At 47.1% G+C, this 24,750-nt stretch overlaps 1 protein-coding gene across 1 annotated transcript in view; it reads left to right on the forward strand.

The window, feature by feature from the left end:
* Window positions 1–24,750, forward strand: part of kif28 (kinesin family member 28) — a 67,616-nt gene that overhangs the window by 19,530 nt on the left and 23,336 nt on the right. Inside the window, exons 7-15 of the mRNA XM_041207556.1 lie at window positions 282–393; window positions 3,213–3,280; window positions 4,744–4,845; window positions 11,533–11,629; window positions 14,358–14,401; window positions 20,082–20,205; window positions 21,938–22,085; window positions 23,319–23,434; window positions 23,951–24,058. Coding sequence (XP_041063490.1) covers window positions 282–393; window positions 3,213–3,280; window positions 4,744–4,845; window positions 11,533–11,629; window positions 14,358–14,401; window positions 20,082–20,205; window positions 21,938–22,085; window positions 23,319–23,434; window positions 23,951–24,058 — 919 coding nt within the window. The remainder of the gene's footprint in view (window positions 1–281; window positions 394–3,212; window positions 3,281–4,743; window positions 4,846–11,532; window positions 11,630–14,357; window positions 14,402–20,081; window positions 20,206–21,937; window positions 22,086–23,318; window positions 23,435–23,950; window positions 24,059–24,750) is intronic.

Consider the following 24,750-nt stretch of genomic DNA (forward strand, 5'->3'; position numbering starts at 1 on the left):
GGAAACAGGCCATTCAGACTGGTCTATGCTGGTGTTTATGCTGCACACAAGCCTCCTCCCACCGTATTCACTGTAGATATACATCGATCTGATTTATGAGGCGACTCAATTTTTTTCTGGCCCCAAAAATCATGTTTTTGCATATAGTTGGTATGTAAGTCGACCTCCCTCGACCACCAACCCCCCACCCCAACCCCCACCCCACCAATAGTCAGCCTCAATTTTTCAACCCATTTTATCGAACTAACCGAGGTTTCCATTTATTCTGTATTTCTTCCTAGTGCCTTAGCAGAAATAGCCATGGGGAAGAAGGTGCTACATGTGCCATATAGGAACTCCACGCTTACCAAACTACTGCAATCAGCTCTGGGAGGAAACAGTAAGACTATGATGGTAAATGCTTAGTGAGCAAAAGGTACAATCTGCTCTGACCTCTTGAGCAAGCAGGTCTTTTGTTCTTTTCTCTTCCTTAGTTTCCAGGCCCAGCCTCACTGGCTCCTACCTCACATTTTGCGTTAGGCCTGCCAATACCCTGGGCTGGATTTTCAAAGGGCTGCAGAGGTGAGCATGGAGGCGTGGAGGGCCGACAATTTCCTGCTGCTAGCCTGTGTTGCAGCTGAGGCCGAAACTGGGGGAGAGATGGGTGTTGGGAGGGGTTGGGGGGGAGCAGTGAGGTGGCAACCTCCCAGTGGCAGATCTTCCAACCTCAGGGGTCTACCTGCCCTCATTAATTGGATGGGGCTCCCTCCCAAGGTGGCCGCTTAATTGGCCGCCTCCTCCCAAAGCGCTTCGAGGGTCCTGCCACCAGCAGTTCTGGATTCATGAACCTGGACACGGTGTTGGGATTGGAACTCTGGAACAAAACTTCAGCCCCCGGTGTCTGACTGACTGCACATTCAGTAATCAAAAACTTGTGTGAAATTGTGTCTTTAATTTGTGCTGTAATGTACTGCAATTACCGGTAACACGGTAAGATAACCCTACGCATTCGTTAACCAAGAATATTTTAATGACTGTGCCATTTTAACTCTATATATTGATTAAGTTATTTTGCACTGTGAGGACCAAGTTATGTCCACCAATGATATCATCAGCATTCACCGCTGAAGTTTATAAAAAGCCAGAAATGTCAAGGACATGACTAGCTTTTCAAGTCAATCATTATTCCGTGTACCAATTGTACCTCAATTACATTAAGTATTATCCTAAAATTACTCCCACATGAGATGAAGCTGATGGTGCTGCCATTACATCTCTCAGAGTGTTCCACGGTGTCTCTAATCACATGCTCGACATTCCTTCAATATGGATCTTAGACCTTGTCTTCATTCCCAGTTATCCATAAAATTCAAGATGGGAAGGGAACACTATGGATCACTAATTAACAGAGAAAAAAAATCAAAAATAGTACATTCTTCATACTACATAAGGAGGCAGATGAGGAGGCACAATATACGAACTCAGTAGAGAACACAAAAAAAAGCAAAATACTGTGGATGCTGGAAATCTGAAATAAGAACTGAAAATGCAGGAAAATCTCAGCCGCTCTGGCAGCATCTGTGGAGAGAGAAACAGAGTTAACGTTTCGAGTCCGTGTGACTTGTGTTTTAAGAGGCATACGGACTCAGAATGTTAACTCTGTGTCTCTCTCCACAGATGCTGCCAGACTTACAAAAAAAAAACTTTGGCTCTCCATTTTAAAACCCAATATCTCCCATTATATTTTCAAATTGTGTACTAAATACTTTTGCCTCCACTACACTGTCAGGCAAATTACTTCAGCCATTTACATTGGGTAAGTAAATAGCTCCTTTCATCAATTATAACTATTTATCTGCTGTTAATGTTCTGTACTTCCTTAATTCCATTTTACTATAATGATAGTTACATTTGTGCAGCATTGTATCACATCAGAGCACTAAAGCCAAATGCTTCAGGCAATGAATGACATTTGAAATGGATTGACTTTTGTTCGGTTTATCAATCAGCAAACAAAATGACTGCTCTCTCAGTGCATTAGGAAACCTGCATCATAATTCAGCATTAATTCTGTCCATCTGGTTGTTTGTTTTTTTTAAAGGTATATTTCTAACTTATTTTCATCCACACTTAGTGCCACTTTAATCAGAAAGAGGGCACAGATGATTATGCCGGATCTGCTCACAGAAGTGGGGATGTTCGCTGATGATTGAACAGTGTTCAATTACATTCGCAACTCCTCAGATACTGGAGCAGTCCATGTCCAAATGCAGCAAGGCCTGGCCAATATCCAGGCTTGGGCTGACAAGCAGCAAGTAATATTCACGCCACACAAGTGCCAGGCAATGACCATCTCCAGCAAGAGAGAATCCAACCATCGCCCCTTGCCATTCAATAGCATTTCCATTGCTGAATCTCCCACTATCAACATCCTGAGGGTTACCATTGACCAGAAACTGAACTGGACCAGCCATATAAATACTGTGGCTACAAGAGCAGTCCAGAGGCTGGGAATCCTGCAGTGAGTAACTCACCTCTTAACTCTGCTAAGCCTGTCTACCATCTACAAGGCACAAGTCAGAAATGCGATGGAACATTCTCCACTTGCCTGGATGAGTGCAGCTCCAACAACAGTCAAGGAACTCAACATCGTCCAGGGCAAAGCAGCCTGCTTAATTGGCACCCCATCCACAACCTTAAACATTCAGTCCCTCCACCCCAGCGCTCAGTGGCAGCAGAGTGTACCATTTACAAGATGCACTGCAGCAACTCACCAAGATTCCTTCAACAGCACCTTCCAAACCCACGTCAGCTAGCATCTAGAAGGACAAGGGCAGCAGACACATGGGAACACCACCACCTGCAATTTCCCCTCCAAGTCACTCACCATCCTGACTTGGAAAGATATTGCCGTTCCTTCACTGTCGCTGAGTCAATATCCTGGAACTCCCTCCCTAACAGCACTGTGGGTGTACCTACACCACATGGACTGCAGCGGTTCAAGAAGGCAGCTCACCACCACCTTCTCAAGGGCAGCTAGGAATGGGCAACAAATTCTGGCCTTGCCTGTGACGCCCATGTCGTGAACGAGTAAAAAAGTAATCCATTCCAGAACAGGAGACATGGGAAGGGCTAATGTGTAACCAGTGAATCATTCTCAGTCCTGCCATCCCTTGATTTCAGTGCAATTTCTAAAACATAGCTTTCTACCTGAATTGAGAATTGTTTTACAGATTGCAACAGTCAGTCCAGCTGACAGCTGCTATGAGGAAACACTTTCAACATTACGTTACGCTGAAAGGTAAAAATAATGTGAATTTTATTGGGAGTATAGAAGAGGAATTTCACTTGCATTCACATTTACTGACCTTAAGATGTCCCGAAACACATTGCAAATGCTGAAGCACTGTTCAACTGGAGTTGCTGTAGTAACGTAGAAAGTGTAGCAGCCAATTTCTACAGAACAAGCAGCAATGAAATGACAACCAAGTCTCCTGACATTAGCCAAATTGTAAGCATTGGCCAGAACGGGTGGGAGAACTTGGCTACTCGACTTCCAAGAGGTATTGCAGGACTTTTTTCAATCGCTTGAGAGGGCAGACATGACCTCAGTTTGAACATTAGAAAGACATCACCCCCATCCCAACAGTACAGCACCCCAGCATCAGTCAAGATAGCACAAGCAATTTTCCTGGAGTGGAACTTTTGAGGCAAGCATGCTACCCACTGAGCCACAGCTGACATGTACACAAGCTAGTGGTTTGTGTATAAATGCAAGTAGTATAAATCCAAGTAGTTAACTATCACTCAGGCCTGAATTTTTCAGGCAGCGGGCGGGCTTGGCGGGAGCAGCCACAGAGTCGATCGGCGCCCGTGATCAGCTCCGCGCTGCCATTTTACATGGGCGAGCCAATTAAGGCCCCCCCTCCAGCGTAAGATGCGAGTGGAATCACTCAGCGCTACCTCTGTGGGCAGGGGGAGGATGGAAAGTTGGGGCCAGTGCTCTTTTGCACATGCACACGAAAGAGCACAGAAATCTCCCTGCGGCACAAAGCTGCCTCGGGGAGATTGAAGGGCTTCTGAACTTATTAAATAAAAGGTTTATAAATTTAGTTAAACATGTCCCATCTCAGTCACATGAGATGGGACGTGTTTTTATATTTATGAATAAAATATTTATTTATTGAATAAAAACTTTGGGAAACCTCATCCCAATCGTGGATGAGGTTTCCTAAAAACGCAAAGGCCGCTTGGCCTTTTCAGCTGCCTGCCAACCATAAGGTTGGACAGCAGTGTTAACAAGTGCTTCAATTAATTTCTTAATGGCCTTAATAGGCCGTTTATGTATTGGCGGGTGTGCAGCCGACTCGGGTGCGCGCCCACCGAACGAAATTTTGCGGGACTGCGCGATGATGTCAGGATACACACCCGATGTCACCGGGCGTCATCTTACACGTCGGCGTGTCAGGCCTGCCCCTACAGGTCAACTGGAAGATCCTGCCCTTGATTTTATTTCATAAGACTTTTCGCAGCATGTATCTCAGGCTAAGTGTTCTTCCTTTTCCCACGTAACTTCCTTCCTCCTCTCTACCCTTTCCCCTCCAGCCCGATTCACTGGAGCTGGGGGAATAGTGGGGAAACAGCAGTGATTCCAGGCGTTTGTTTGCTACTTTAATCTGTGCAATCGGAATTGGTAAAAATAACTTTAAGGAAATGTTGTAATTACCATCCTGTTCATCCCCTTATCCACCTTCATGGCTAAAGGACTAAGAATATCCAGAACAAGGCGGTAGTAAATGAAAATCCAACAGAACGACCCTTATTGGAGCTGAGGGCAGAGAATACCAAACTGCGATCAATGATCACCAAGCTTAGAAACTCTGGACAAATGGCAGAAGAAGAAACAAGTATGTATTTGTGACTGGTTTAGCAGAATGTAAATGTTTTATTTTCTAAAACTTCATTTAAGTTGCAGTCTGCTGTGTTGCTCAAGTGCTGTTGAAAATTGAATGAGATCTTACGAATGCCTAAGTCCATGAGCTAAAAGCAGCTATCAGGCTGGGTTTGCTGTTTATTTTCCTGGCATGTTACCTCGATCTCAAAGCAAGACCATTTTCGGAGAATTTGGCACCAAATTACGAGTGTGACCTGAATTATAAGAGCATAGATCTTTGAAGGTCACAGGACATATTGACAAAGTAATTAGCGAAACTTCATAACTAGAGCTTTTGAGTACAAAAGCGGGGAAGTTACACTGAATCTTTAGGAAGCTCTCGTTATAGCCGCAACTAGAGTATTGTGTCCAGTTCTGGTCACTACTCTTTAGGGAGGATGTGACGGTGTTTCAGAGGGTGCAGAGGAGATTTCCCAGGACCGTTCCAGGGATGAGAGATTTTACCTACAAGGTTAGAGCGGGGTTGCTCTCTTTGGAGCAGAAGAGATGGGAGGGAGATTTAACAGAGGTGCACTAGATTATGGCACATATAGATAAGGTAAGCAATGAAAAACTCTCCCTTTTAGCAGGTTGTAAAAGTACTAGGGGGACATAGATTTAAGATTTTGGGCAGGAGATGCAACAGCAGGTCAGGATGTGAGGAAGAACATTTTAACACAGTGAATGGTAATGACCAGTCTTCTTAAGAATCTCCCCTTCCACCAAACCCTGACATCCTGGCTCCTTTGCAAGCACCTCATTCTTCCACCCCACATTTAGAAGGTCCATTGCAAAATCATGCTGTTGTTTTCTCAATAGAGGAGCTACGACGGTCACTGGCTGAGAATGAGCTCCAGATGACAGAGATTCAGACTTCTTGGTTGCAACGGCTGGAGCAAGCGCAGAAAGAATGGGAGCAGCAATACCAAACTCTAACACAGGTTAGAACAGGAAAAACATGTCAGACCCTGTCTTCCCCCTCGACCAGCACAGTGACAGTGTAAAAGGAAGATTTCTAGCAGCACAAAAGCAAAATATCACAGATGCTGGAAATCTGAAGGGAAAAAAAAGTGTAGAAAACGGTGGAAATACTCAGCAGTCTTGGCAACATCTGGAGGGATGGAAAGAGGGTTAGTTAAAAGGTCCTCGACCTGAAATGTTAACTTGGTTTCTCTGTCCACAGATGCTGCCAGAACTGCTGTTTATATCCAGCACCTTCTGTTTATATTTCACCAGCGTAACCCTTTTTCCACATGTTCGCTGAATTTTTTTTTTCTTAAATGTTGCAAAATGCTTTTGATATTCCATTCCATGAGTGCTCTGCCTGATGACAGGTTCCTATCTGTTGATTTTTCATCACAGGCCTTTTCCTTGGCACTTTTTTTGTCAGTGGTGATTTGCCATTGCCTTTTACTCCCACGGATAGGCTGAGGAGGCATCTTCCAAGACTACCTGAGGCTGAACGAGAATTGAGCCTGCACTGTTGGCGTTATTCAGCATTCTAAGCTAACCAGGCCCCTATGCTTTTAATACATGGGAGCTAAAAATATTTGATTAGTCAGAAGCTGAGCTTCATAAAAACCTCCTCATGAAAATACATTCACTACCATTGTTTTGCAATACTTCCTGGGCAAACGGTGAGCTGTAGTATAGTGGGAATGCTAATGGCCTGGTAACCCAGAGGGTTTGACTAATGATTCAGAGGCTGGAGTACAAATCCCACCATAGTATCTGGGGAATTTAAACTCAGTTAATAAATGAAGTTGGAGTTTAAAAAGGCAGTGCTAGTAAAGGACATTAAGCTACTAGATTGTCATTAAAAACCCATCTTGTCCAATTAATGAAAGGTCTGTATGTGACTCCAGATCCACAGCAAGGCGTTTGATTCTTAACTGCCCTCTGAAATGGCCTACCAATGCCCCTTAGGGGTCGTGAATTAATGTTGGCCTTCCCAGTGATGCCCACATCCCATGAATGAATTAAGCAAAACAAGTGGTCTGTCAAAACTCAATACCAGGGATCATACAGGAATATTAGCAAGTAACAAATAAGATGACATAGGAGCAAGGCAGGATATTCAGAGCTGAGTTGGAGCAAGTCTCAAAAGTCCAAAGAAGTTAAATGTCAATAAAATGGCTTCTGCTTCTGAGTCTGTTCAGCAGAGGGAGCTTTGTGACCAAAGGAAAGTGTACATTGAACAGAAAGGCTGACGTCTGAAACAACAACCCAAGTATAAGGAAACCATTCATAATGTGGAACATCTGTCTTCATTTCAGTAGCTGTTTTGTTACTTTTATAGACACGGTAATCTCAAGAACATACTGGTTGCTGCCAATTTAACCCAGCTGGTCTGAATAATTTGTGTCTATTATTTGTTCCTGGGATGTGGGCCTCTCTAACAAGGATAACATTTATTGCCTATGCTTAATTGCCCTTGAGAAGGTGGTGTGACGATCCCCATGGGGGAACCGTAAACCAAAATAACCACATTTGCTAAACGACCCCCAAATGAAGAAATTACCAACAATTTCACTTTTGGCAACTTTTATTTTAAAACTAATCTGAACCAATGTAAGTTGAACATGAATTAACAGGCAACTGATAATTTAATAAAAAGATAAGTTTCACTTTTAAGTGGTCAGTACAACAAAATAGGTCTTACACATCCACAAGCATTTCCTTCAGTATGTGTGGCATTACATAGCTACACAGTTCCCCTTTATTCACACAGGCTAGGTAAGGAGTCCTATCCAACAATTGCTTTCACCCCCATGGTGAAAATCATGGGTATGATTATCATCAGCAAGGCATATGTCTACAGCCTCTCTCCCTTGAGTCATGACAGTCCTGATGGTGTAGCTGTCAAGAATTCCTTTTCAACCAACCAAAAACACCCCGGTTTGGCCATTTCTGGTAAAGAAAAACCAAGCTCTTTAGCATCTCTGAGCAATTCACACAGCCTTCCAGGTTTTAGACCTTTTTATCCTGCTCAGATAGTGCCTTCAAGAGCACTTGCATCTGTGTGCTGTTTACCTTCTGCCTCCAGCTCTCCTTTGTTTCTACCAGCCACATTGTTTTTGTATATTAACTTCCTTCCTGTTAGTACCATTTCCAAGTTATAGGTCACTAGGTCATATGGACAAGTATTTCTTATATTCCAAGAACATTATAATCTATCCCTTTACAATTGATGCAAACTCTTAAGAGTCCTTTTCAATCATTCTTCTGTCTCACTCACCTCCTCTCTCACTCACCTCCTTTCTCTCACTCGCCTCCTCTCATGCAGTCATTTTGAAGAAAGTACAATTTTCTTTACTGTACTGCTTCCAGGAAAAAAGATTGTCATGGTAGTGGTGTTCTGCCTTCTTGAACTGCCCTGTCTTTGTGTTGCAGGAAGGAATTCCCTCCCCAAATCGTTCACTCATTTGCCAATTCCCTCTCCTGAACCCTTGCTGTGAACAAGGGCTTGGGAGAGGGGCAGTAAGAGGCAGGAAGCAAACAAAGGAGTGAGAAGAGCTGCAAGTGGAAGAGTTGGAGGGAAAGCAGTGGCTGGGAGGGGCAGTAAATGGGAGGGTAGGTGAGCAGAAGTATTAGTGAGCAGGAGTGCTTGTGAGTGGGAGAGAGGCAGCGAGTGAGAGAGAGGAAGTGAGTGAGAGAGAGGAGGTGGTGAGCAGGTGAGAGGAGGTGAGTGAGAGAAAGGAGGCGAGTGAGAGAAGAGGTGAGTGACACAGAAGAGGCGAGCGGGAGGGAGGAGGCGAGTGAGAGATTGGAGGCGAGTGAGAGAGTGGAAGTGAGTGATAGGGAGGAGATGAGTGACAGGGAGGAGGTGAATGGCAGGGAGAAGGTGAGCAAGAGAGAGAGAGACAGGTAGTGAGAGAGAGGAAATGAGTGAGAGAGAGGAGGTGAGAGAGAGGTGGTGAGCAGGTGACAGGAAGCGAGTGAGAGAGAGGAGCCGAGTGAGAGAGAAGTGGCAAGGGAGAGGGAGGAGGTGAGCGGGAGGGAGGAGGCAAGTTGGAGGGAGGAGGCAAGGCGAGCAAGAGATTGGAGGCGAGTGAGAGATTGGAGGTGAGCGGCAGGGAGGAGTTCAATGCCAGGGAGGAGCTGAGCGAGAGAGAGAGAGAGAGACAGGTAGTGAGCAGGAGAGAGAATGTGAGCAGGAGCAAGGACAAGGAAGTCAGTGGGAGAGAGACAGGAATGGGAGGGAGAGGAGGTGAGCGGGAGGGAGAGGAGGCGAGTGGGATAGAGAGGAGATGTGAGCGAGGAAGAGGTGGAGTGAGTGAGGGAGAGAGGCAGTGAGAGTGGGACAGGGCGGTGAGAGGGGGAGAGGGGCAGTGAGAATGGGAGAGGGGTGGTGAGAGTGGGAGAGGGGTGGTGAGAGTGGGAGAGGGGCGGTGAGAGTGGGACAGGGCGGTGAGAGTGGGACAGGGCGGTGAGAGTGGGACAGGGCAGTGAGAGTGGGACAGGGCGGTGAGAGTGGGAGGCGGCGGTGAGAGTGGGAGAGGGGCGGTGAGAGTGGGAGGCGGCGGTGAGAGTGGGAGAGGGGCAGTGAGAGTGGGACAGGGCGGTGAGAGTGGGACAGGGCGGTGAGAGTGGGAGAGGGGCAGTGAGAGTGGGACAGGGCGGTGAGAGTGGGAGAGGGGCAGTGAGAGTGGGAGGGGGCAGTGAGAGTGGGACAGGGCAGTGAGAGTGGGACAGGGCGGTGAGAGTGGGACAGGGCGGTGAGAGTGGGAGAGGGCGGTGAGAGTGGGACAGGGCGGTGAGAGTGGGAGAGGGGCAGTGAGAGTGGGACAGGGCAGTGAGAGTGGGACAGGGCGGTGAGAGTGGGACAGGGCGGTGAGAGTGGGACAGGGCGGTGAGAGTGGGACAGGGCGGTGAGAGTGGGACAGGGCAGTGAGTGTGGGAGAGGGGCAGTGAGAGTGGGACAGGGCGGTGAGAGTGGGAGAGGGGTGGTGAGAGTGGGAGAGGGGCGGTGAGAGTGGGAGAGGGCGGTGAGAGTGGGAGGGGGTGGTGAGAATGGGACAGGGCGGTGAGAGTGGGACAGGGCGGTGAGAGTGGGACAGGGCAGTGAGAGTGGGAGAGGGGCAGTGAGAGTGAGACAGGGCGGTGAGAGTGGGACAGGGCGGTGAGAGTGGGAGGGGGCGGTGAGAGTGGGACAGGGCGGTGAGAGTGGGAGGGGGCGGTGAGAATGGGACAGGGCGGTGAGAGTGGGACAGGGCGGTGAGAATGGGACAGGGCGGTGAGAGTGGGACAGGGCGGTGAGAGTGGGACAGGGCAGTGAGAGTGGGAGAGGGGCAGTGAGAGTGGGACAGGGCGGTGAGAGTGGGAGGGGGCGGTGAGAGTGGGACAGGGCGGTGAGAGTGGGACAGGGCGGTGAGAGTGGGACAGGGCGGTGAGAGTGGGAGGCGGCGGTGAGAGTGGGACAGGGCGGTGAGAGTGGGACAGGGCGGTGAGAGTGGGAGAGGGGCGGTGAGAGTGGGAGAGGGGCAGTGAGAGTGGGACAGGGCGGTGAGAGTGGGAGGGGGCAGTGAGAGTGGGACAGGGCGGTGAGAGTGGGACAGGGCGGTGAGAGTGGGACAGGGCGGTGAGAGTGGGACAGGGCAGTGAGAGTGGGACAGGGCGGTGAGAGTGGGAGAGAGGCGGTGAGAGTGGGACAGGGCGGTGAGAGTGGGAGAGGGGCAGTGAGAGTGGGACAGGGCGGTGAGAGTGGGACAGGGCAGTGAGAGTGGGACAGGGCGGTGAGAGTGGGAGAGGGGCGGTGAGAGTGGGACAGGGCGGTGAGAGTGGGACAGGGCGGTGAGAGTGGGACAGGGCAGTGAGAGTGGGACAGGGCGGTGAGAGTGGGACAGGGTGGTGAGAGTGGGACAGGGCGGTGAGAGTGGGACAGGGCGGTGAGAGTGGGAGGGGGCAGTGAGAGTGGGACAGGGCGGTGAGAGTGGGACAGGGCGGTGAGAGTGGGACAGGGCAGTGAGAGTGGGACAGGGCGGTGAGAGTGGGAGAGGGGCAGTGAGAGTGGGACAGGGCGGTGAGAGTGGGAGGGGGCAGTGAGAGTGGGACAGGGCGGTGAGAGTGGGACAGGGCGGTGAGAGTGGGACAGGGCAGTGAGAGTGGGACAGGGCGGTGAGAGTGGGAGAGGGGCGGTGAGAGTGGGACAGGGCGGTGAGAGTGGGACAGGGCGGTGAGAGTGGGACAGGGCGGTGAGAGTGGGACAGGGCGGTGAGAGTGGGAGAGGAGCAGTGAGAGTGGGACAGGGCGGTGAGAGTGGGACAGGGCGGTGAGAGTGGGACAGGGCGGTGAGAGTGGGAGAGGGGCGGTGAGAGTGGGAGAGGGCGGTGAGAGTGGGAGGGGGCGGTGAGAGTGGGAGGGGGCAGTGAGAGTGGGAGAGGAGCAGTGAGAGTGGGAGAGGAGCAGTGAGAGTGGGAGAGGGGCAAGGCAAGAAAGAAGTGTGGCAGGTGGGAGAGAGGTGTGGTGGGTGGGAAAGCGGAGATGAGCAGGCGGTTTAGTGAACGGACCACAGGAAGCTGTACTAGGTGGTAGACGTCGTAGGGTTGGAAGAATTCTAAGGGAAAACCTCACTGATCATTTTATAAATTTGTTTTCTAGGAAAAGCACATGATTCAGATGTTCCCCTATCTGTCGAATGTCAACGTGGACCCACAGCTCTCTGCCTTTGTCAAGCTGTTCATTCAGGATGGTACTGGCCTCTCACCCTGTGTTACTGTGTGCAGATCCAAGTCTAGGCTCTACCAGTCACCCTTTCTGATTGCTCTTTCCATCTTCACCTGGATTTGAGTCAAATCACTTTCCAACTTAAACCTATTTGAAGCATTTCTACAGCTATAATTGGCGGGCGTGTTTTAAACTTGGAAAGTAAAATGGAGGAGAACCTAGCTTATTTGGCAAGCTGCCTTAGCTAGCTATAATGCCTTTCTTGAGGAATTAAACAAATGAGCAATCCATTTCCCTGGGGTTCTATTTGCTTAATTTTTTTTTTCTTTTACCATCACCACTTTGGTTATTTAATCACCCCTGCCCTCTAACCCTCACAGATATCCTCTGCCCCTTCCGTTATTTTTAAGCCTCAACTATTCCCAGTGTTTTTGCAGTTGTGTACCAGCTTTTCCAGTTGCTGGTAAGAGATCATTGAGCTAAAACATTAGCCCTGACATACAGGGAGTCAGAGAGGGATCAGAGATGGACTTGGTGGGGGGGGGAGGGGTGGGGGGGGGGGGGTGGGGGTTGCTGGGGGAAGCCCAGAAAAGAGGGGAGCACTGAAGGCCCTGCCAAACCTAACTGCAGGAGCGCATTTGAGACAAAGAGAAGGGAGAGATCCTGGTGGAAGGGGGGAGGGGCAGATCATTGCCGGGGTTGGGGTGGGGTTGGGGGGGGCGGCGATGGGGATGGAGCAGGGGGTCACAGGGGGAGGTGGTTTGTCACCCGATTACGGCAGGTTACATTGTGTGAGGGAAGCTCTCCTGCTCTGCCTGGCCCCAGTGCAGTGCTGTACCTGGAGGTCCTCACCTCCCTTCAGCAGTCTGGTTTCCCAATCCCTGGGAAGTCCAAGCAGAAACCATGAAATGTAGAAGTGGATGAAAATAAATCTGAGGCATGCCGCCTCATGAGCATATCTAAATAAACGACCCAGCTCTTGAGAGCAGGTTACTAGCCCCTCATCCCCCGCAGCATGCCCAAGTTGTTAGTTAAAACTGAAATAAAGCCCACCTGTGGCAGGCTGGATGTCAGGTTTTAAATTTTTCACAGCCACCCTGGGTTAATTCTGAATTTCTCTTCAGAAATGCTGCCTGACCTGCTGATCGTTTCCAACATTATCTGTGTTTATATTTTTGAGTGAGTTGTTCAATAATTTCTGATGGGCGAAGCAGGCGCTAAAAGCATTGCTCAAAATGAAAGTCAAATTTTCCCACATTGGCCTCATGCTGTCATTCTCCGGGATCAGTGATTCCAGCTCTTTAAGCTTTGTGATGAATTTTCAGCATCAGTAATGTACCATTAGGACTCGAGCCACGACCACAGTGCTACACCTGCCTCCCTTATCCCCGCCTGCCTCCTAGCTCACCCCCCCTGTCTTTTATTGAACTTGCTGACAGCTCGTTGCAATAAATAAATGTGCAAGGGCCTAAGTGGGTGGTGGGGAGAGGGGGGTAGATTTTCCTCTTCAACATCCAGGTGTATGAGCTTGGCAGGGGGTGGGGAACACTTAATCAGGTGTGCACAGGCTGTTCATGATTTTCTGATCCCTTGAAATGATTTAGCAGAAAATCAGGAACTGCCCAAGCCTGATTTTTTGTGACAATCACAACCATCTTCATGCTCCTCCACCTAGATGCTGAAGAGGCAACTCAGCTCCACAGAACCTAGAATTTTGAAGAAAAGTCAGAGTGACTGCTAAGAATATGTAAGGAATACACCAAAATGATGGAGTCACCCAGTCTGTCATTCATTATATCTTGCCTTGTACTTAGGGGAGACAGTAGTACTCTGGTAATGTCATTGGATGGATAATGCCCTGAGGGCAGGGGTTCACATCCCACTATAGCAGCTGGTGGAGTTTAAATCTGATTAATAAAAAATTTGGGACTTAAAGCTAGTCTCAGTAATGGTTACCATGAAAATATCATTAATTATTGTTGAAAAACCATCTGGCTCACTTAATGACCTTTAGGGGAGTAAATCTGCCACCTTTACCCGGTCTGGCCTACATGTGACTCCAGGCCCTCAGCAATGTGGTTGACTCTTAACTGCCCTCTGAAATGACCTAGAAAGCAAGGGCAATTAGGGATGGGCAACAAATGCTGGCCTTGCCACATCCCCTGAAAGAATTTTTAAAACAATTGTAGGTGGAATAGTTCAATGGGACCAACAAGGTCTGCATTGTAGTGTCTCGCAATGCTGTTATTGTATTCTGCTTTCACACTTTGAGGAGATAGGTAGATTAAGTGCAGGTTTACTTAACCTGTTCACTCAAATGTGGAGCCTCTTTGTTCCTTGCCCACCCAATTTTAAAGAATGATATACCTTCTTCAATATTTCAAACATGCCGATTATTTTAAAATGCCTGTCTTTTGTTTCAGGAGAGACTGTCATTGGACAATCCAGAAGATTCCCTCAGGCCATTGTTATTAAAGGTTTCGGGTATGTGGAAACCGTAACAGGAAGTTTTAAAAAAATACTTGTAGACTGCTGGATAGTCAACTGAAAGTTTCAGCAAAGTAGTTAGGTTCTTGAAAATGATAATATGTAAATGAGGAGCTTTCTTTTCATATATTCATTCATGGGATGTGGGCTTCGCAGACTGGGCCAGCATTTATTGCCCATCCCTAGTTGTCTTTGAGAAGGTGGTTGTGAGCTGCCTACTTGAACCGTTGCAGTTCCATGTGGTGTAGGTACACCCACAGTGCTGTTAGAAAGGGAGTTCCAGGATTTTGACCCAGCAACAGTGAAGGAACGGCAATATATTTCCAGGTCAGGATGGTGAGTGACTTGGAGAGAAACTTCCAGGTGCTGGTGTTCCCATCTATCTGCTGCCCTTGTCTTTCTAAATGGTGATGGTCGTGGGTTTGGAAGGCACTGTCTAAGGATCTTTGGTGAATTCCTGCAGTGCATCATATAGATGTTATACACTGCTGCTACTGTGCGTCGGTGGTGGATGGAGTGAATGTTTGTGGATGTGGTGCCAATCAAGCGGGTTGCTTTGTCCTGGATGGTGTCAAGGTTCTTGAGCATTGTGGGAGCTGCACTCATCCAGGTGAATGGGGAGTATTCCATCACTCTCCTGACTTGTGCCTTGTAGATTGTGGACAGGCTTTGGGGAGTCAGGAGATGAGTTATTTGTCACATGATCCCTAACCTCTCACCTGCTCTTGTAGCCACAGTATTTATATAGCTAGTCCAGTTCAGTTTCTGGTCAATGGTAACCCCCAGGATGTTGATAAAGGGGGATTCAGCAATAGTAATGCCATTGAACGTCAGGGGGCAATGGTTAGATCCTCTCTTGTTGGAGATGGTCATTGCTTGGAACTTGTGTGGCGCAAATGTTATTTGCCAATTGTCTGGATATTGTCCAGGTCTTGCTGCATTTGGACATGGACTGCTTCAATATCTGAGAAGTAGCGCAAGGTGCTGAACATTGTGCAATCATCAGTGAACATCCCACTTCTGACATTATGATAGAAGGAAGGTCATTGAAGCAGCTGAATGTGGTTAGGCTGAGGACACTACCCTGAGGAACTCCTGCAGTGATGACCTGGAGCTGAGATGACTGACCTCCAACAACCATAATCATCTTCCTTTGTGCTAGGTATGACTCCAACCAGCGGAGAGTTTTCCCCCTGTTTCACATTGACTCCAGTTTTACTAGGGCTTCTTGATGCCACACACTGTCAAATGCAGCCTTGGTGTCAAGGGCAGTCACTCTCACCTCACCTCAGGAGTTCAGCTCTTTTGTCCATGTTTGAACCAAGGCTGTAATGAGGTCAGGAGCTGGGTGGCCCTGGCAGAACAAAAACTGGGCATCAGTGAGCAGGTTATTGCTAAGCAAGTGTCGCTTGATAGCACTGTTGATGACCCCTTCTATTACTTTACTGATGATCAAGAGTAGACTGATGGGGTGGTAATTAGCCAAGTTGGATTTTGCCTGCTCTTTGTGTACAGGACATACCTGGGCAATTTTTCACTTGGCTAGGTAGATGCCAGTGTTGTAGCTGTACTGAAACAGCTTGGCTAGAGGCACAGAAAGTTCTGGAGCACAAGTCTTCAGTACTATTGTCGGAATATTGTTAGGGCTCATAGCTTTTGCAGTATCCATTGCCTTCAGCCGTTTCTTGATATCATGTGCAGTGAATTGAATTGGCTGAAGACTGGCACCTGTGATGCTGGGGACCTCTGGAGGAGGCCGAGATGGATTACCCACTTGGCACATATGGCTGAAGATTGTAGCAAATGCTTCAGCCTTATCTTTTGCACTGATGTGCTGGGCTCCTCCATCATTGAAAATGGGGATGTTTGTGGAGCCTCCTCCTCCAGTGAGTTGTTTAATTGTCCACCACCATTCATGACTGGATGTGTCAGGACTGCAGAGCTTAGATCTGACCCATTGGCTATGGGATTGCTTAGCTCTGTCTACCACTTGCTGCTTATGATGTTTGGCGCACAAGTAGTTTTGTGTTATAACTTCACCAGGTTGACGCCTCATGTTTAGGTATGCCTGGTGCTGCTCCTGTCATGCCCTCCTGCACTTTTCATTGGACCAGGGTTCTTAGCTTGATGGTAATGTTTTACTTTTCTCTCCTCATGCTGCTTTCATCAAGTCAAATAGACTTAGAAGACTATATGGATATATATATATATATATGGCATATATATGGATAAAAGCAAAATACTGCAGATGCTGGAAATCTGAAATAAAAACAGAAAATGCTGGAAAAACTCAGCAGGTCTGGCAGCATTTATGGAGAGAGAAACAGGGTTAATGTTTCAAGTTTGTATGACTCTTCACATCTAGAGACAATGGAGGCAGAGTCTTGCATGTGTGTTATATTGTTGTTTTTCCTGGAGCAGGTTGCTGGCCTCAAGCTATCACTTGAGAAGTGCTGCTCCACATCAAATGTGGCTGACCAGGAGCCCCTCCCATTCTTATTGCATGTTGGATTTGCAAGGCTGACAACCAACCTGTTTGGCCACATTATGAACATACCTTCTGTGGCCATCAAGTTCTGGGTGGGACTTGAATCCAGAGTTCCTAGGTTTAGCAATAGGGACACTACCTACTGCGTCACAAGACCTCCCAAGTCAAATAAGTTTAAAAGTCAATTTTGACTCCTTGTAGGTGATTCATTAGCCAATCTCAGCTAAGTCACAGTGGCAGGAGCTGCAATTCCTTCAATATGACAACGTGAGGATAGCCTCATTGCTATTGGGCGACTTCTGCTTGATAATGTGCATGCACATGGATACCAGGTGAAGACAGAAAGAGGCATGGCTGTGTTTCCCCCATTCCTCGTCACTGTTGGATGAACAGTCAGAAAACATTTCAAGGTCTACGCCTCACAAATGAAGATATTTGCTGATGACACAGAATTAGGAGGTTCATGGAACAATGAAAAGAACTCCTGCAAGATTTCCAGAAGACAGGTTAGTGGAACAGGCAGACAGGTGGTAGGTGCAATTTGAGAAAAAGGAACACAAGTACAAGATGCTCAAGTGACTGAATAAACAAAGAAATGTAGGCATTCAAATAAATAATTCTCTAAATTGTGAGTGCGCATAAAGCCTCAAAAAAAGCTAATAGAATTTCAGATTTTATTAAGTAGAGGAATTACTTACAAAATGTAATGATGAATTCTTACAAATTATTGATAAGGGCACAGGTAGGGTGCTGCATGTAGTCTTAGATACCCCATTATAAGATGGACATTATAGTGATAGGAAGCGTACACGTAAATTTACCAAAACACGGCCAGGAATGGGAATCTATAAGTGTGAGAAGAAACATCAGACACTGAAACAATTTACGCTGGAAAAAATGAGTTTGAATTAGAGACTTTTTAAAATTATGAATGTGATAGACTAAACAAGGAAGAGAAGTAGACACTTCCTCCTACCTCTCCCTGGACCATGACCCCACCACTGAACATCAAGTCACTGACCTCATCTCCTCTGGAGATCTTCCTCCCATAGCTTCCAACCTGATAGTTGCCCAACATCGGACGGCCCGCTTCTATCTCCTACCCAAAATCCACAAACAGAACTGCCCCGGTCGACCGATCGTCTCAGCTTGCTCCTGCCCCACAGAACTCATTTCTCGTTATCTTGACTCCCTTCTCTCTCCCCTTGTCCAGTCCCTTCCCACCTACATCCGTGATTCCTCTGACACCTTACGTCACATCAACAATTTCCAGTTCCCTGGCCCCAACCGCTTCCTCTTCACCATGGACGTCCAATCCCTCTACACCTCCAACCCCCACCAGGATGGTCTGAGGGCCCTTAGCTTCTTCCTTGAACAGAGGCCCGAACAATCCCCATTCACCACTACTCTCCTCCGTCTGGCTGAACTTGTTCTCACGCTGAACAATTTCTCCTTCAACTCCTCTCACTTCCTCTAAATAAAAGGTGTGGCTATGGGTACCCGCATGGGTCCCAGCTATGCCTGTCTCTTTATGGGGTATGTGGAACATTCCTTGTTGCAGTCCTACTCCGGCCCCCTTCCACAACTCTTTCTCCGGTACATCGATGATTACTTCGGTGCCGCTTCATGCTCTCGTCGGGACTTAGAAAAATTTATTAATTTTGCTTCCAATCTCCACCCCTCAATCATTTTCACATGGTCCATCTCTGACACTTCCCTTCCGTTCCTTGACCTTTCTGTCTCAATCTCTGGTGATAGACTGTCCACCAATATCCATTACAAATCCACTGACTCCCACAGCTACCTCGACTACAGCTCCTCACACCCCGCTTTCTGTAAGGACTCCATCCCGTTCTCTCAGTTCCTTCACCTCCGTCGCATCTGTTCCGATGATGCCACCTTCAAAAACAGTTCCTCTGACATGTCCTCCTTCTTCCTTAACCCAGGTTTTCCACCCACGGTGGTTGACAGGGCCCTCAACCGTGTCCGGCCCATCTCCCGTGCATCCGCCCTCACGCCTTCTCCTCCCTCCCAGAAACATGATAGGGTCCCCCTTGTCCTCACTTATCACCCCACCAGCCTCCTCATTCAAAGGATCATCCTCCGCCATTTCCGCCAACTCCAGCATGATGCCACCACCAAACACATCTTCCCTTCATCCCCCCTATCGGCATTCTGTAGGGATCGCTCCCTCTGGGACAGCCTGGTCCACTCCTCCATCACCCCCTACTCCTCAACCCCCTCCTATGGCACCGCCCCATGCCCACGCAAAAGATGCAACACCTGCCCCTTCACTTCCTCTCTCCTCACCGTCCAAGGGCCCAAACACTCCTTTCAAGTGAAGCAGCATTTCACTTGCATTTCCCCAACTTAGTCTACTGCATTTGTTGCTCCCAATGTGGTCTCCTCTACATTGGAGAGACCAAACGTAAACTGGGCGACCGCTTTGCAGAACACCTGCGGTCTGTCCGCAAGAATGACCCAAACCTCCCTGTCGCTTGCCATTTTAACACTCCACCCTGCTCTCTTGCCCACATGTCTGTCCTTGGCCTGCTGCATCGTTCCAGTGAAGCCCAACGCAAACTGGAGGAACAACACCTCATCTTCTGACTAGGCACTTTACAGCCTTCCGGACTGAATATTGAATTCAACAACTTTAGGTCTTGAGCTCCCTCCCCCATCCCCACCCCCTTTCTGTTTCCCCCTTCCTTTTTTTTCCAATAAATTATATAGATTTTTCTTTTCCCACCTATTTCCATTATTTTTAAATATTTTAAAATCTTTTATGCTCTCCCACCCCCACTAGAGCTATACCTTGAGTGCCCTACCATCCATTCTTAATTAGCACATTCGTTTAGATAATATCACCAACTTTAACACCTATGTGTTCTTTTGTTCTATTGTTGTTGACATCTTTTGATGATCTGCTTCTATCACTGCTTGTTTGTCCCTACAACCACACCAACCCCCTCCACTTCTCTCTCTCTCTCTCTCCGCACCCCCCACCCCCCCCACACACACCTTAAACCAGCTTATATTTCAACTCTTTCTTGGACTCGAACTCAAGTTCTGTCGAAGGGTCATGAGAACTCGAAACGTCAACTCTTTTCTTCTCTGCCGATGCTGCCAGACCTGCTGAGTTTTTCCAGGTAATTCTGTTTTTGTTAAGGAAGAGAAGTTTTCTGGCTAGGGAGTCAGTGATTGTTGCTAAAAGAGTAAGGAGAGAATTTAGAACATTTTTCCATGCAGAGTTCTTGGAACACATAATGCTTTGAGAGAGAGGATGTGGCAGAGACCATTGCATTTTTCAATAGAAAATTTGATAAATATTTGAAGCAAAGGCACAAGGCTATGGGTGAATTGCTCAAGCACATACAGAATGGGCTGAATGGCCTCCTTCTGTGCTATGAAGTTCTACAGTCCTACAGTCTGCGAGGCTGTAATATAGTGGAGTCTTTATTGTGAAGTCTTTATTAGTTGAATAAACATGGTTAATTTTATGCATTGCATGCTATTTTTCTTCTTTAGTGTTGCTGATAAACACGCCAGCATCACAAACCTAGACAATCAAGTAACTCTGGAGCCACATGGACAAGCTAAAGTGACTTTAAACGGGGTCCTTGTCCTTACTAAAGTTCAACTTAGACATTTGGTAAGTCACTTGCTCTTAGTTCTTCATGCAGGCTGATGCTTTGCCTGTGACCTGTCAGCTGTGGCTCAGTTGGTAGCCCTCTTGCCTCTGAGTCTCATGGCTCTGGGTTCATATCCCACTCCAGGCAATGAACACAGAAATCCAGATTGATACTCCAGTGAAGGAGTGCTGCACTGTTGAAGGTGCTGTGTTTTGAATGGGATGTTGAACCGAGACCCCATCTACTTGCGTGGGTGGATGTAAAAGATCCCATGACAGTATTTCAAAGAAGAGCAGGGGAGTTATGCATGGGGCAGGATATTGAGGTCGGCGAGAGGTGGGTGGGGCCCGCTTGCTGATGCAGGATGACATTGGGCAGAACTCCTGACCTCACCCCGCGTCGTTTTAATTTTCAGGTCGGTGGGGGCATCCCGAATCAGCTGTGCGCCTGCCGACCTGTCAACGGCCAATCGAGGCCCTTTAAAAACAAATTAAACAAGTTAATGGACCTGCCTGTCCAGCCTTAAGGTTGGCGGGCAGGCCAGTCTTCAGAAAAAGCCTGAAACCTCATCCACGGGCGGGATGAGGATTCATGAGGGTTTTAAAAAATTTAATAAAAGTTTGAATAAAAGTGATGAACATGTCCCAGCTCATGTGACAGTGTCACATGAGGGGGCGTGTCAGGGAAATTTTATTTTTGTGCATTGACCATTTTTGAATTTGGCGCCGATCTCCCTAAGGCAGCACTTAGCCTCAGGGAGATGCGTGCGCTCTTTCACGCACATGCATGAAAGAGCGCACTCTCGGCTTAGGGAATCCTCCCCACCCCCTCGCCCGCACAGGGAGTGTATAGCGCCTCTGTGGCGGACGTCACACTGGGCAGGCCTTAATTGGCCCGCTCACGTAAAATAGCGGTGCACCCCCCCGATCAGGGGTGCCGATCAGAGGCGTGCCCGCTCCTGAACTTCCCCTGCAACGGGGGGAAGATTCTTCTCACGGTGTTTTGGTCAATATTTATCCTTCAATCGACATTTAAAAAAAATCACTTTTTTAATAATTATCACGCTGCTGTTTGTTGAAGTTTGCTGCGTGTAAGTTGGCTGCTTCATTTCCTACAATACAACAGTGTCTACACTCCAAAAAAACTTCATTGACTGTGAAGTGCTTTGAGACGTCTGGTGGTTGTGATAAGTGCTATAAAAACACAAGTTTTTTTCTTATTCTGAAGCTCTTCCCTAGCACTTATGATAAAATGTACTGTAAAAATCTTTGTTACCCTTCTTGAAACAGAGTCAACAATTTCAAATAAGAAATAAAACAAAAGGAAATTCTCTGCCCAGCAAAGGTACACCATTTTGGGCCTTCATTATTTTAGGCCTTCTTTCACTCCTGACCCCTGAGCCAGGATTTTAAGGCCCCTCCAGCCCGGCGGGATGTTACAGTCCTGCCGAACTAAATGGAGACTTAAATGGCTCGTCGCATCCACCAGAGGTGGGGGTACCGGGGGTGGGGGGGTGGGTTGCGGGGCAGGGGGGGTTGTTGGGGGGTGAGGGAGACATGTTGTGGCAGGGCCGTAAAATCCTGGCCTTGGTTTCACAATCAGCCCAGAATGAAAGCTTGTTGTCCGTAAGCTTTCTAACAAACGGGAGTGAATTGTTAGGTTTCGCCCGGGGTATTTTTACGTTACCAGAAAGCATGGACAATTAATGAATGGCAAGCCTTTTCTTTTAACTCTTGTCCTTGTGTTCCTCAGGACCGAGTTATTCTGGGATCCAACAGCACTTATCTTTATGTGGGATTTCCGAGCGAGCGGAATTGTGAGGAGGACTTCAGCAAATACGACTATGATTTTTTCCAGTCCGAGCTGGCAGCAGTAGAAGGTTTTGACAGAGATGCGCTTGGTAAGTGGCAAAGACTAGTGATATGGTAGTGAAGTGGTTATGGTGTTAAACTTGTAATCCCGAGGTCATGAATTCAAGCCCCTCTCCAGAATGAACTATGAAGCCAGCTACAATAAACCTGATAATGTGTGAGCTGGTACCACAGAAAATTGACTATGGAGAACCTGTTAGATTGTCATTAAAAACCCCAACCAACATGAATCTGCCATATATCTGTTGGTCTTGCAGAATACAGTTCACTCTTAATACTTTCTGAAGTTATTGATACCATTTCAGATAATTAGGATGCATAATAAATGCAGCCTGGTCACAGTTACCCAGATCCCATGTGCAAATATTTATAAAGCCATGTGTTAAATGTACATTGAGTTATGTGATGAAGTTTCAAGTTAAAAATAACATGAAGTTTTGGTGTTTTTTAAATTCATACATGGGATGTGGGTGTCACTGGCTAGACCAGCATTTATTGCCCATCCCTAGAAGGTGGTAGTGAGCTGCCTTCTTGAACGGTTGCAGTCCATGTGGCGTAGGTACACCCACTGTGCTATTTGGGAGGGAGTTCCAGGATTTTGACCCAGTGACAGTGATGGAACAGCAACATATTTCCAAGTCAGGATGGTGAGTGGCTTGGGAGGGGAACTTCCAGGTGGTGGCATTCCCATGTGCCTGCTGCCCTCGTCCTTCTAGATTGTAGAGGTCGTGGTTTTGAAGGTGCAGTCTAAGGAGCCTTGTTGAGTTCCTGCAGTGCATCTCATAGATGGTACACGCTGCTGTCACCATGTATCGGTGATGGAGGGAGGGAGTGTTTGTGGATGGGGTGCTAATCAAGTAGGCTGCTTTGTCCTGGATGGTGTCAAGCTTCTTGAGTGTTGTTGGAGCTGCACTCATCCAGGCAAGTGGAGAGTATTCCATCACACTCCTGACTTGTGCCTTATAGGTGGTGGACATGCCTTAGGGAGTCAGTCCAGGATCTTCAGAAAGCACCAGTAACTTAGTGGTGATTCCTGATCATTTTTCTAATACGCTTAATAAAAACTATGAAGGGATTATAGCCCTTTACAAATGCTATGGATAACACTAAATCATACATTTACATATCCTTCTGGTAATACTGTAGTCATATTTTAATCAACTCAAGTGCACGGAAATATTGGCTTTAGGGCTGGGGAAGTGATTCATGACCACTGGATGCTCCCTGAGGCTCTACTAACTTTCTCACCTTCTGCTGACCAGGTCCTGCCTGTGGGAACAAGAAAGTAGATCCGAGTGTGCTTGCTGTGTTCCTTGATTACATCAGGGTGAAGCCTATGGTTGTGGAAGCGAACCAGATCAGTGAAGAGTTAAACAAGGTAATCTCTCCACTTCTCTCCGTTTGGGTATCTCACCATCTTTCTCCTTCGTCCAGTCAGGCAGACACTGCCTCACACAGCTGAGGGAAAAAAACTTGCAATTACATAACACCTTTCACATCCTCAGGACATCTCAAAATTAATTTACAATTAATGGCTTATGTCTGGAGTAAAGTTACTGGTATTTAAGGTGAGTTTATAGAAGCCACTCTCCCCAAATCAGCAACTTGCAATTAGTGAATTAAATTGATGTTTCCCAAGAGAGGACTGTTGTCCAGGACACCAGGATAATACCCTGCTCTTATTTAAATAGTGCCATGATATCTTTCCCATCCACCTGAGAGAGCAGCTAAGGCCTCAGGTTAATGTCTACTCTAAAAGATGACACATCTAACAGCGGAGTACTGCACTGAAGTGACAATGTGCTCAAGTTGACTGTTGGGTCTTGGAGTTGTTGAAACATTTGAGTGCATTGTTGTTTATGTTTGAACAACTATTTTAATTGTTCAAGCACAGGATCTAAAGTTTGAATTGGAAGTGAAGAACTTGGCATTAACAGACTCCAGGGGCCAAGACTTGGTAAAGGAGGTGATGGTGAAAGTGACAAATAAAACGACTCATCAGGTACGAAGGAATGCGCTCATACCTCATGTTTTGGTATCAATTGTATTGTGATAGAAGAAAGTAATTCTAAGACCTTTTTTCTCTTTTTCCCACCTTTACCAATTTTAAAACCTGTTTTCCATTTCTGAGCAATATTGAGTATTAAGGGAATATGGATACTATTGTTCACAAGGGGAGATGATGATGTACTGGTAATGTCACTGGGCTGATAATCCAGAGGCTTGAGCTCTGGGTTCAAACCTCGCCATGGCAGCTGGTGGAATTTAAATTCAATTATTAAAAGCTAGTCCCTGTAATGGGGACCATGAAACTATCATCAATTGTTTTGTAAAAACCCATCTAGTTCACTAATGCCCTCAGAGAAGGAAATCTTCCATCCTTGTCTGGCCTACATGTGACTCCAATTTCACAGCAATGTGGTTGACTCTTAACTGCCTCTGAAATGGCCTAGCAAGCTACTCGGTTCAGGGGCATTGTTATGACGCAGCAATTGGTAAAGCTGAGTTATTTAAAAATCCCAGAGGGAAATTTTAAACGAGTGTCATAACCTATATTTTCATTTGGTAAGTTTGAGATGCAACTCTGAATTCAGGAATCAGACCACCAGTTCTCGAGAGGTTTTTGTATCAAAGTACATGAGACATTTATTAGTTTACACAAGTTAAATATATACACATGGCTACAAATTACTA

Source organism: Carcharodon carcharias, chromosome 2, assembly GCF_017639515.1.
Source record: "Carcharodon carcharias isolate sCarCar2 chromosome 2, sCarCar2.pri, whole genome shotgun sequence".
NCBI lineage: Eukaryota > Metazoa > Chordata > Chondrichthyes > Lamniformes > Lamnidae > Carcharodon > Carcharodon carcharias.